General features: G+C 41.6%; 1 protein-coding gene across 1 annotated transcript; it reads right to left on the bottom strand.

The window, feature by feature from the left end:
• Positions 1 to 949: 949 nt before the first annotated feature.
• On the bottom strand, positions 950 to 12,940 carry LOC121402097 (melatonin receptor type 1A-like). Its single transcript, XM_041587969.1, has 2 exons — positions 12,576 to 12,940; positions 950 to 1,994 (listed from the first exon to the last, which is right to left on the bottom strand). The coding sequence occupies exons 1-2, from the start codon at positions 12,757 to 12,759 to the stop codon at positions 1,222 to 1,224; spliced, it is 957 nt and encodes a 318-aa protein (XP_041443903.1). The 5' UTR covers positions 12,760 to 12,940; the 3' UTR covers positions 950 to 1,221.
• Between the last annotated feature and the right edge of the window lie 929 nt (positions 12,941 to 13,869).

Here is a 13,869-nt window from a genome sequence, read left to right as displayed (position 1 = left end):
TACAAAAGTGCTTAGAATAGCACTCTCATCAATTTTACATTCACTTATTTTAAAGGTTTACTTATCCTTTAAATGTAATATTTGGACCCAACTCCTTTCTCTCCCCCATCCTATCAATATGGTAAAACAAAATATTATTCATGACCCCCTTAATGAAAAATAAAAAAATTATTTTAAGAATCCGCCCAGAAGCTGTGAATTTTATACTAAACAGGCACGTGAACGTCCTTTTCAAGTTTGCACGCTGAACTGCATCCCATACGTAATTGCACCGTTTTGATTGTTGTATTCAGCGAATTGCAATTAGCTTTATTCCCATAGTGCAAAAGCATTTTCAGGACTCGCTCAGCTATTCATGGAAGGTGTGGGTATCTTTTACATAAAAAAGATGCTTTTTCTTTTCTTTTGTACATACATCAGTTAAATCAAGAATGCCCATACTTTACTACTTTACTAATGCAGGGTCTACTTTAAGTGATGTTGTCCCATTATGCTCTACATCCATAATATTTAGCATAATAGTTAGCAACCATGGAAAATATTACTTAACGGATAAGTAAACTTTTAAAATAAGTGAATGTAAAATTGATGAGAGTGCTATTCTAAGCACATTTATTATTATTTTTTTTTTTGTTTATTCCAAGATATTAAGGGATACATGTGCTGTTAATTTGAATGAATTTTGTTCCAACAGCGCCACCTGCTGGTCAGTTTCTGACCAGTCTGACCACCAAGTAGTCAAGGAAGTTGTCAGGAGAAAGAAAGAGGCTGCTCTGATGTTCTTCTTCTCTCCTGACAACTTCCTTGACTACTTGGTGGTCAGACTGGTCAGAAACTGACCAGCAGGTGGCGCTGTTGGAACAAAATTCATTCAAATTAACAGCACATGTATCCCTTAATATCTTGGAATAAAAAGATAATAAATAATGAATTTAAATTTCAAAAGTGCTTAGAATAGCACTCTCATCAATTTTACATTCACTTATTTTATAGGTTTACTTGTCCTTTGAACATATCGATTCATAAGAGAATTTGTATAACTTATGTAACCTTAACAGAATAAATATCTGAATGAAAAGAATAAAACAGAAGGGTAATTTAGTCCAGCTGTTTGTTGACGGTGTCTTGAGATGTACTAATAAAAGTCTACTGGAAGATCCCAATCTACCTTTTGGACATGCCTGAGTTGAATGATTTAAAGGCTAAATGTTTAACAGTGCTTCAGGCTAACTGGAAGATGTTTACCAGGATCTTCTTATATTCTCTACGGAAGTTTCTGTTCAGAGCACCATAGACCACAGCGTTGAGACAGCTGTTGAAATAGGCCATGAAGTAACTAGCTACAAAGAGCCATCGAGGTATAGAATCTCCAAGGGGCGGATAGATGGCAACTGTCAGTCCGATGATATTCAACGGGCCCCAGCATACTGCAAAGAGAACAAACACCACAAACATGGTGATAAACCCATGGATATTGTAAGGCCATGTCTGGTGCTGGAGGTGCCTATCTGGTTTGACCCTGTGCCTGATATTGAGTACCAGCACCCAGATACGTAGATAGCAGTAGCTCACCACCCCGATAGGCAAAAAAAAATGGAAGATGACAACAGCAATGGTGTAATGGGAGCTGACAGATTGAGCAAAGGTGCAGGAGAATATGCGAGGGTCGTATTGAAGGGATCCCACAAAGAGGTTTGGCAATATGGCTGCCAGTGCCAACACCCATACCAGACCCACGTAGCAAATTGTGCTGGTGTTGGAGAACAGACGATTGTACCGGCTGCTGTGGCAGATATAGCAGTAGCGATTGACCGCAATCCCCGTGATATTGAATACAGAACTGATCACGCTGAGTCCCATGAAGAATCCACTCAGTTGGCAATGCAAGTGGCCCATGCTCCAGCCATGGTTGAAAATTGCCAACAGAACCAAGGGGTATGGGTAACAGGCGACCAGCAAGTCGGCCACTGCCAAGCTGACCACAAACGCATTTCCTGCAGAGGATAAAAAATATGTATTAATTAAAATATAATCAATTGTTAGATGCTGCATCATATATATATATATATAGGGATAGTTATTTCTGAAAATAAGTGGACCGACAAACCAATCTCTATATGGACTCCTATGGGCACAATTCTCGAATTCAATTATGGCTCGCCTCCTCCTTTAATCTAGGTTGTTTCATAATAACAATGCAATTTAGTTGAAAAAATACACGTCCGTTGAGTTCAACTTTTACGTCACTATATAACCTGCCTAACTACTAGTTGGTTTATAAAAAGGCAAAAACCCTATTTGAAGCCTCTCCAATTTGTCTCAGAGGGGGAAAAATTCCTTCCTGACTCCAAAATGGCAATGGGACCAGTCCCTGGATCAACTTGTACTATGAGCTATCTCCCATATCCCTGTATTCCCTCACTTGCTAAACACCATCCAACCCCTTCTTATACCTATCTAATGTATCAGTCTGTACCACTGATTCAGGGAGACAATTCCACATCTTCACAGCTCTCACTGTAACAAACCCCTTCCCAATATTTAGGTGGAACCTCTTTTCTTCTAATCGGAATGGGTGACCTTGTGTCAGCTGGAAAGACCTACTGGTAAATAAAGCATTAGAGAGATTATTATATGATCCCCTTATATATTTATACATAGTTATCATATCACCCCTTAAGTGGCTCTTCTCCAGAGTGAAAACCCCATCTTGGCCAGTCTTTCCTTATAACCAAGACTTTCTATACCCTTTACCAGCTTAGTTGCCCCTCTTTGGACTCTCTCTAATCCAATAATATCTTGTTTGAGCACTGGAGACCAAAACTGCATTGCATATGCTAGATGGGGCTTCACCATTGTTTTGTAAAGTGGAAGAATAAACTCCTCTTCCTGCCAATCTGTACTGTTGATACAGTTATTTGCCCTTGATGCTGCTGACTGGCATTGCTTGCTACAGCCAAGTTTATCATCTACAAGGACTCCAAGGTCTTTTTCAGTATGGATTTGCCTAGTGCAGTCATTAAAGGATAGGTAAACCTTTAAAATAAGTGAATGTAAAATTGATGAGAGTTCTATTTATTCTAATTGACATTCATTATTTATTTTCTTTTTATTCCAAGATATTAAGGGATACATGTACTGTTAATATGAATGAATTTTGTTCCAACAACACCACCTGCTGGACAGTTTCTGACCAGTCTGACCACCAAGTAGTCAAGGAAGTTGTCAGGAGAAAGAAAGAGGCTGCTCTGATGTTCTTCTTCTCTCCTGACAACTTCCTTGACTACTTGGTGGTCAGGCAACCTAGGCAACCTGGCCGGCCGCAGCGCCGACCTGGTGCACGCATGTGTGTGTGAACGGACGCTAGCGTGTATGCACGTACGGATGCTGTCACACATGCGCCAACGGATGCTGGAGTGCATGCGCCAATGGATGCGCAAGCGCGAGCCGAAAGTCTAGAGAAGAGAGGGGACCAGACTAGGGGTAGGCAGGCGGCAGAGAAGGTACCTGGCGCCCCCCCAGCTTCGCACCCTAGGCACGTGCCTACTCTGCCTACCCCTAGTTCCAGCCCTGGTGCTAGGGTTGCCACCTTTCCCCTCTGTGAGCTCCGGATGGGCAATGATATCACTGGGGCAGGATGATGATGTTGTGGGTGGGACAGTGAAGGCCATGGGCGGATCAGTGGTTAGAACTATGACATGGCGATTGGCAATTTTTGGGAATCCTGCCTAGTTTTCCAAGTTAGGAAAACTGGGAAGGCAGTTTTGACCTGGACAGCCCTCCAAAAAAACCGGGCTGTCCGGGTCAAATCCAGACAGCTGGCAACCCTAACGCTTGCACATGCAGTAAGAGAGGGACAAGTGTCAAAGAGGAGTACCAGGAGAGGGAGGAGAGAGCAGCAAGGGGGAGGGGAAAGAGAGTGGAGCGGAACAAAGCAGAGGGGAGACTGTCAGAGGGTAGCAAACCAGGATTAGGGGTAGACAGAAGACCCTTGTCTTCCCAGTACCCCCCCTTCTATTCGTGTCCGCTAGGCAGGTGCCTCTTGTGCCTACCCCTAGTTCCGTCCTTGTGTCCGTGGCAGAAAGTGAAGAGGTGCCATTGTTTATCCACTTTAGCCAATATGGTGCATCATCAGATGAAATTTTTAAAACTTTCCTGTTCCCTAACTGATTTATATTCATAGGACATGGATATCGGCCAGGACTGCCGGGCCAAATAAGGTGAGCATGAAAAGGACAGGAATCATTTCTTTCCCAGAGGGGCAATTCCATACATGAAAAGCCAGTGGCTATTGGTGTCTAAACCGTTGTGCAGAACAAAGAGGGTGGGAATCATTGTTATATATGAATGAAAGAGTAAAGATCCTGTCACCTTTAATTAAACTGGATGACTAACGGGAGGTTTACACTTGTGCTCTGACTACAAGGGAAGGACAGCTTGTTAGGGATTCTTCTGCTGCTGGAGAAGTGACCCGGAAAATCACATTCCTGATTGCACCTTAAAGGAAGTCTAATCTTCTGTCCATTAAATCAAGAAGTCATTTGGCTCTGACTTATCCAGAACCTTTGAAGACTAATTGCAACATCAGAACTAAATCCTTTATTTTCTGAGTGGCTCTTGTAGTGCAGCCAGCCATTGGATCAGCTGTCAGTGCAACATCAAGCAAGGGCTAAAGAGATGTTCCGAAGTTTCTGAGGGAGGGTAAGAAACATGTGGATTTTCACCCAAAACCATCTGAGCTGCTACATTCTGAAAAAGACAAGCACCATGTGCCATGCTATGGTGCACGGTAAATGCATGTGTACCCCGGTACCACACACCCTTGAACAATGTGTTTTGCTTAACCCCAGAACACGGGAGCACAGCTAAGCCAGAGGAACCTGGAAGGTAAGTGGTTGTTGAGTAGGGAGCTGTTCCATAAAGCTATGAGAAGTAGCAAACCAGCCTTAGGTCATAATACTAATAAAACAAGGTTACGTTTCCTTTAAAGCATAAGTAAACCTTTAAATTAAAATAAGTGAATGTAGAGTTGATGAGAGTGCTATTCTAAGCATTTTTGTCATTTACATTCATTATTTATTTTCTTTTTCTGACCACCAAGTAGTCAAGGAAGTTGTCAGGAGAAAGAAAGAGGCTGCTCTGATGTTCTTCTGCTTAGGAAAGATTTGAGAAAGGTTTCTAATTGTTTTCCTAAGCAGAAGAACATCAGAGCAATCTCTTTCTTTCTCCTGACAACTTCCTTGACTACTTGGTGGTCAGACTGGTGAGAAACTGACCAGCAGGTGGCGCTGTTGGAACAAAATTCATTCATATTAGCAGCACATGTATCCCTTAATATCTTGGAATAAAAAGAAAATAAATAATGAATATAAATGACAAAAGTGCTTAGAATAGCGCTCTCATCAATTTTACATTCACTTATTTTAAAGGTTTACTTATCCTTTAAAGGGAATACTGTCATGGGAAAACATGTTTTTTTTTCCAAAATGCATCAGTTAATAGTGCAGCTCCAGCAGACTTCTGCATTGAAATCGGTTTTTCAAAAGAGGAAACTGATTTTTTATATATAATTTTGAAATCTGACATGGGGCAAGACATATTGTCAGTTTCCCAGGTGCCCCCAGTCATGTGACTTGTGCTCTGATAAACTTTAGTCGATCTTTATTGCTGTACTGCAAATTGGAGTGATATCACCCCCCCAGCAGCCCATCAGCAGAACAATGGGAAGATAACCAGATAACATTTCCATGGTAGATATAAGAACAGCACTCATTAGTAAAATTACATGTCCCACTTCGACTCCTTTAGTTACATTGAGTAGGAGAAACAACAGCCTGTCAGAAAGCAGTTCCATCCTAAAGTGCTGGCTCTTTCTGAAAGCACATGACCAGGCAAAATGACCTGAGATGCACCTACACACCAATATTACAACTAAAAAAATACAATTGTTGAGTAAGGAATCAAATTTTACATGGTAGAGTGAATTATTTGCAGTGTAAACAGCGTCATTTAGAAATAATTGAGATAAAGACAGAATCCCTTTAAAGTAGGGGTTCCTAGACTGTACAAGGAGCACAGAATCTTTGCTGGAGACCCAGACTAAAATCCAGGTAAGAGGGATCCAGGAAAATTGCTTGTTTTCTTCAATGAATACTCCTAAATGAAGCTTGATGGTCAAGTAGAGTAAAGTTTAGGGGTAAATACTTATATGATGTATGTGTCTCCCCAAAAACAACAACTGCTTTAAAGGATCACAAAAATGAGCTGGCATCTTTCTTATGTACAAAGATCCCCTTCTTAGCATATGTGAGTAAACACAGCCGGCACATGCATGGAAGCTTCTCTATTGGAGGTCCTGGATCAGGCATATCTGAACCTGGAAGGAAATAGCAGCAACATCTGTTGACGGCCACTAGAGCTGATGTCCAATATGAAGAATGTACTTGTTGCCATGGTTTTCAGAGATTGTTAATCATTCTGTCCAGTTGCAGTAAATCTTACACGTTCACACAAACATATGCACTGTGGTTGTCACACTCGTTCAGTTCAAGGCCCCATTTAAAGTCCAACAATGGTTCAAGGGCCCTCTTGGTTCTCAAGGTTATAGCTATATGAAAGCTTGTAAACATGAAGGACAGAAAACAAGTGTATAGTGTTTATTTATTTACCCATTTATACTTCAGACTGGCTTCCATGGGTTTCTATCAGAGAAAATAAGCATTAACCCCCCCAAATATGACTGTACCTTGTCAAGGCTTTTGTCCCCTACTAGGGAGGAAGTCCCTTAATCCTTCAGACTGGCTTCCATCAATTTCTAGTAAAGAAAATAAGCATTACCCCCCAAATATCACTGTAACTTGTAACTCCTAGGGAGGGAGCCCAGTAGGGTCATTCTCATTATTAACCTGCAATTATGTCCTTGGACTGTTAAAAGGAAACCAGAGAGACCATACCACTTCATTGTAGAACGTATCCAGAATTTTTTGCATTCAAAGCAGAATAAATATGTGAAATATTGAATAGGAAACAAAGGCTCAAATTTCTAGACCAGTGAGCTGAATGTTAAATATAATCAGAGTAACCCAAAGGCACTATGGGAAAATGTATATTTCAGAGGATTTTGTTGTAACTAGTGAAAAGCGTCACACATTGTTTTACATGCTAATTAATGATATCTTTTCTCGGTATGCAACAGGCTGTTACGTAAAAAATGGTCTTTTTTTGCCTCTTAATCATTTAATCCATTATAAGTAATTAGCCACAAATGATGATGATGGCATGAAATGTATTTCACGTGTTATAAATGAATAAATGTGCCCTTTACAAATAATTAATAACGTGAGTCCCACTGCTAATTGCTGAAGATATTCTGAGTTTAGTTTATGACGCTTGCCTTACAGGATAAGTAAACCTTTAAAATAAGCATAAAGTAAAAAGGATGACGGTGCTTTTCTAAGAAATTTTGCAATATACATTCGTTATTTATTTTCTTTTTATACCAAGATATTAAGGGATACATGTGCTGTTAATATGAATGAATTTTGTTCCAACAGAGCCACCTGCTGGTCAGTTTCTGACCAGTCTGACCACCAAGTAGTCAAGGAAGTTGTCAGGAGAAAGAAAGAGGTTGATGTTCTTCTGCTTAGGAAAGATTTGAGAAAGGTTTCTAATTGTTTTCCTAAGCAGAAGAACATCAGAGCAGCCTCTTTCTTTCTCCTGATAGACTCGGATGCGAATACACGCTTGCGCACTCATGCGCCAATAACCTCGGATGCGAATACACGCTCTCGCATGCATGTGCCAATAGACTTGGATGCGAATACGCGCGATAGGCACGCATGGACAAGCACACAATCAGGCAGAGAGGGGACCGGACTAGGAGGCAAAGTAGGTATGTGACTGGCGCCCCTCGAGCTTTGCGCCCTAGACATGTGCCTACTCCGCCTACCCCTAGTTTCGACCCTGCCTCCTAATCTTCTCAAATTTGTGCTTCATTCAGACGTGCAGATTCGGGAGCAGCAATAGAGGCAGGTAACAACGGGGCTCTGTACTTACTGCATGCCTTATGGTACCATGTACTAAACCCCGGACAAAAGTGGTCTCTGCATCAGAACTAAGGTTTCCACCCCTTTAGCACCCTTACCCCCAAATGTAATAAAGGACACTAAGTTTGCCCAGGAGCAGTGACTCATATCAACCAATCAGCAGGTAGCATTTACTGGTCACCTGGCAGACGTAGTGCCTTTTATTACATATAGGGGTAACTCTTCTATTCAGGGTCTTTGTTATTGACCCTTCTAGTGTTCCAGTCAAAAATAAAGCCAATCAGAGCACTAGTATTCTAATTCTAAGTCAGTTACATCATATTATTCCAAATGATTTACAATTCTGTGGCTGTTGTAGAAACACCCCCACTTCTTCTACGCTATTATGTCTTCTAAATGCAATGCGCATACATTTACTAGTATTCCTTTCTTCTTATTTTCAAAGAACTCTACATGAAAATAGATAATTTATACTGTATTTTTGAAGGCCTCTAGTGAACATCTCCTGGCTTATTAATTACAGAAGTGCTTATAGCAGAATCTCTACCCAATGAAAGGACAGTTATTGAGAATGCTGAGAGTGTCAGTGATATTTAATAAGTTAATGAGAAGTCATTTTCTTTTCTATAGGTCAATAAGGTGCCTGACAATGATTTATTGTAGCCGGGGTATAATTTACTAAATGATTACAGTTTTTATTCTGCCCCACAGCTCTAGTGTTGAAAGAAAACTCAGGCGATTGTAAGATACTATATCATATAGAAACATGAGGGTCGCCGGCATCATATCGAATCAGTCTGCAATATATGCACATAGCAAATTAATTTAACAGAATTATCCCTGATTTTTCACTGAAAGGATAAGTATCCCTCAAAAAATGAGTGAATGTAAAATTGATGAGAGTGCTATTCTAAGCACTTTTGTCATTTACATTCATTATTTATTTTCTTTTTATCCCAAGATATTAAGGGATACATGTGCTGTTAATATGAATGAATGTTGTTACAACAGCACCACCTGCTGGTCAGTTTCTGACCAGTCTGACCACCAAGTAGTCAAGGAAGTTGTCAGGAGAAAGAAAGAGGCTGCTCTGATGTTCTTCTGCTTAGGAAAACAATTAGAAACCTTTCTCAAATCTTTCCTAAGCAGAAGAACATCAGAGCAGCCTCTTTTAAAGGTTTACTTACCCTTTAAGGTGCCCTACTATATCTATGAAAGATAGTTGTTTAAGGCATAAATGCAAAATGCCAATGCCTTGATGGATTATACAGTATGTTGAATATGGCAATAAACTACCATCCTATACACGTCTGTTTGAGATATTGCTCTTCGAGTGCATGCTCTACATCTATATGGTCGGATCCACTCCCTTAGTTGAAGGCCCAGGGTGGTGCACTTGGGCTTTTTCCAGTATGTGTTAAGCTATGTGAATGAGTTTATGGACCTTTTTTAGTTCCATTTATTGACGTGCGAATATATCTGAACCCCAGGGTCAGATCTGTGTCTCCAGTAGCTCCCCATCTTCTTTTCTGCTGATTCACTGCACATGCTCTGTGCTGCTGTCACTTACTGAGCTTAGGGACCCACTCACAATATACTGTACACATAGAATAGAAATGTCACAATATAAGGCTGATTAGTAATTAATACAGATAATTACTACATGGCAGCACAGAAACCAGTGCAATTAGCATCAGAATTGAATAATCAGCAAACCTGTAGCATCAGCTTATATTACAGCCAGGGAAGCTCATTTTCTGCTGGATAATTAGTGACGAGCCCTAAGCTTAGCTTCTCAACAGCCAATCAGAGCCCACTGAGCATGTGAGTGTCACAGACACTTTCCAAGATGGTGACCCCCTGTGACAAGTTTGAAGTCCTGGATCATTGCTGCTATTGACAAGCTCAAACTTTAGCCTCGTGCAATAAGTTCACTATATAAAATATGGCATTTTTAGCCACATTCATTTTTATGGTTTAGTTCTCCTTTAAGTCAGATGTTCTGCTGAATAGAGTTGAATAAAGCTGGCTTTACATGTACCAATAACATAGTATTCAATCTTAAAATGATTTTTGGTACGTATGGGGGCCCGAAGATGCTGATTGATATGTACAGTATTTACTGTGGATATTGGTCAGGTCATTGATTGGGCAGATATAAATATCTCATTGCTTGATGTATCATGTCAGCCAGTGAATGCTGAATCAGCAGATGAGAACTCCACACTCCATGCAGTTCTCATCATATGGGCAGTTTGGCCAAATAATTATTTTTGTTTTTATTAGACTGAACAGAGACAGGGGCTTATAGTTTGGTCACCTACACGTGGGGACAATCATAGGATCATACTTTTGGCCTACAGGAGCCTGTCTAGTGAAGACAACATGGATGCACCAAGACAGTCTACACCCGATGGGATTTTTAATGACTGGTCAAACTTAGGCCACATATTGGTCGTCAGGCCCACCCAAGGGTAAATCCCCTCAACCCCTGGAAAAAGGAGATGCCTCCTTACTGGTAAACACCAACCCCCAACTCCTGGAAAAATGCAGACAGAGAATAAACTCATAAGGGTCTGATGTTCCCCCATGTCTGTTAGCAGTGATCGGGATGGTCTGAAGGGACCAAGATGGCAGTTTTTATTTGCTCGTATATTGCAAGTTTAACACAGAAGTGGGTTTATCATGACAACATTAAAGGTCTACTTGTTAGCATAGCAATTAGTCAGAGGTTGCAACAACAATTAGAAGGTCTGACCCTTCATCTGTAGAATGAATTCTTTCATATGTCAGTGTGTCTGCTCATCTGCACTAAGGGCCCACGCAGCCTGCACAGCCGCACCCCATGCACAGCATCACTCAATGCACAGCTACACCACATGCACAGCAGCACCCCATGCACAGCTGCACCCCATGCACAGCAGCACCCCATGCACAGCAACACCCCATTCACAGCAGCACCCCATGCACAGCTGCACCTCATGCACAGACGCACCCCATGCACAGCATCACTCAATGCACAGCTACACCCCATGCACAGCAGCACCCCATGCACAGACGCACCTCATGCACAGCAGCACCCCATGCACAGCATCACTCAATGCACAGCTACACCCCATGCACAGCAGCACCCCATGCACAGCCGCACCCCATGCACAGCCGCACCCCATGCACAGCAGCACCCCATTCACAGCAGCACCCCATGCACAGACGCACCCCATGCACAGCATCACTCAATGCACAGCTACACCCCATGCACAGCAGCACCCCATGCACAGCCGCACCCCATGCACAGCCGCACCCCATGCACAGCCGCACCCCATGCACAGCTGCATCCCCCACAAGGGTAATATTCTACCCTGTTGAACTTTATGGGAGCTAATAGTAACTTCTTTACCGATATTACAAAAAAAAATAGTGTTTCTTTAAATGTTCATGTGAAGTATACACAAACCCAATACAGGGGTATTGCAATGGCCCACAAAGGCACTGGGCAGTGTGAGTATTGCTTATTGCCCTTTCTTTCCTTGCTGATTTGCACAGCATGAATTCTATTGCCAGCCTAAATGTCTACTGCCAAGCTAATAAATGAGCAGGGGATTGGGCTACCGGAGGGGCAGATTGGGGAACACGATTGGGTAAATGCTTAGTTTTTAATTATAAGAAAAAGTGTTTTTTTATTCATTTAAAGTAGATGTTACCAAAAGGTGACCTTCCCCTTTAATATTCTCTGGTTATGCAGAGTCTGATTTGCCAACTCTGTGAAGAGCACATTATTCTATAAATATATGTATAATTAAACTATTGGGAGATGCCATGCTGCTTGTTTCAGGCTGAGACACTTAATGGCATCAATAGCATCCAGTAGACTTCAAAAGCATCTTCCATTAGGCTTCTAGCTGGGATGTTTTCTTCAGGTCTATGGAGGGTTCCTCTATGGAGGTAACAAGTCAGCCAGCCCCAAGGAAGAATATACACTAACAGCATGATCTGTAGGCACAAATTATTCCATGTTTTTTAATGTTCTATGCAAGGGGAAGTAAATAATAAATAGGCATTACTTATGAATAAAGTCGAAAGCACAAATGTACAAATCTATGCCCTGGTTCTGCCCCGTGGATTGGGAGATAAGTGGAAGATAACCCAGGCTGCTGATTCCTTTTGAAGTCAACGAACACTGGGATTCAGCGGGGAGCTAATTGAGTTCGGAAGAGCTTTATTAATGATCTGTGTGCCAAAGGAAACAATTGCATCCTTTTGTGTTTTGGGCTAAAAAAAAAGTTCCCTCTGGGTCCTAGTAACACCCCTCTGGTGTATAGACATGCCTGAAATCAGATCGGAATCATTTTCAATAGCATTTCTGTAGTTGTATCATACAATTACATTGATATTTATGCCTGCAAACATTGATCTTCAAACCTTTGCTGCTAACCCACAACCTCCGGCCTCCCGAGAGAGCTTGAAGATCACTGTTCCAAGTTGTGAAGTCAACTCCCATTGAGAATCACCCACACGGCCTCCCCCTCTCACCTGCTTTGCGAAGTTTCTTGTTCCTGAAGACTGATGTGATGACCAGAAGGTTCCCAATGATATCTCCACTAATGGTGACCACCAGGATTGTGGTTAGAGTGCTGACCACCCAGGTGGGATAGTCATCATCTTCATCCTTCAACTCCCCTGAAATGTTCCTCTGCGTCGTCCTCTCCTCCTCCATTTCACTGTCAACTGTCCATGCTCTAAATTACTCTTCCTAATCCCTTGGCCAAAAACCCTTGAGACATTTTTTGGTTGCCTTCAAGACATTTCCTTATCAGTGAGCCAAGCAAATTCTCAGCATCAGGCATGAGACAGTAATGCAACTCCTAGAAACATCTGTTCAACATGCCAGCATTTCTCTCCCCCCCATCCTTTGCATCATGTTATGGGTGGGATTTGCTTGAGTCTTATTCAATTCAGGGATTTTTTTTTTATTACTATGAGTAGAGCACATTGTGATGAGCTCAGTGTTTAGAGTGCACCAGACAGCGTGTGATTCTCCCTTGCATACCTTTAAAGACAAACACTGGTTGTGTCGGGAGCACGAGGCATCAGCTATTCTGTCTTGGTTTCTGAATAGGCTTTTCAGTGGAAGGATGGAAAGAAACAATGATTTCTATCAGGAAAAGCTTTGGAGCAAGAATATTTGTCCTTCAAGTCACATTCTTGACCTAGGTTTGAGAATTCCTTCATCAACAACAAGAACTCCTTGGGGCATTTTCACCAACGAACGATGCGCCACACAAATTCATTACCACTACGCTAATTCGATAAAAGGCGAAGTTGCGTCTCAGCAGCCGAACTCTGGGGAAGTTTCGATAGCGTTAATTCTTCAGCTAGAGAATTTCATAGCGATCTTTCGCTAACGTTCAATTCTGCTTCATTAGTACACCGACGCTTAGGTTAATTTAAATAGGGCGGGTACATATAGGTCATATATATATATATATATATATATTAGAGATGTTGGTGCAAATGCTTGAAGTGGCCATTTGTTATTACAAATGTCCAAGGAAACAAAATAAAGACAAAAAGAGATCCTCTAATGTCCTAGACATGAGCCCACCCTAAAACAAATGTGGCATGTCCCTCAAATGGTCAAAAAAAAAATCACTTTTAAAATCTTTAATAGTTAGATCTTTTAAAGGCAATCCCGCTTTAAGATATGAAAAAACGCCCGCGCCATACAGGATATGATGTCACTGACATAAGATTGAGGAGGATGTAGCTTCATCTTATCAGGTCGCCAGGTCTAAGGTGGCGAAGGAAACTCTGACAGAAGAGGTAA

Source organism: Xenopus laevis, chromosome 3S (genome assembly GCF_017654675.1).
Source record: "Xenopus laevis strain J_2021 chromosome 3S, Xenopus_laevis_v10.1, whole genome shotgun sequence".
Taxonomy (NCBI): domain Eukaryota; kingdom Metazoa; phylum Chordata; class Amphibia; order Anura; family Pipidae; genus Xenopus; species Xenopus laevis.
Note: the sequence above shows the minus strand (reverse complement) of the source record. Positions and strands in the feature narration are given on the sequence as shown.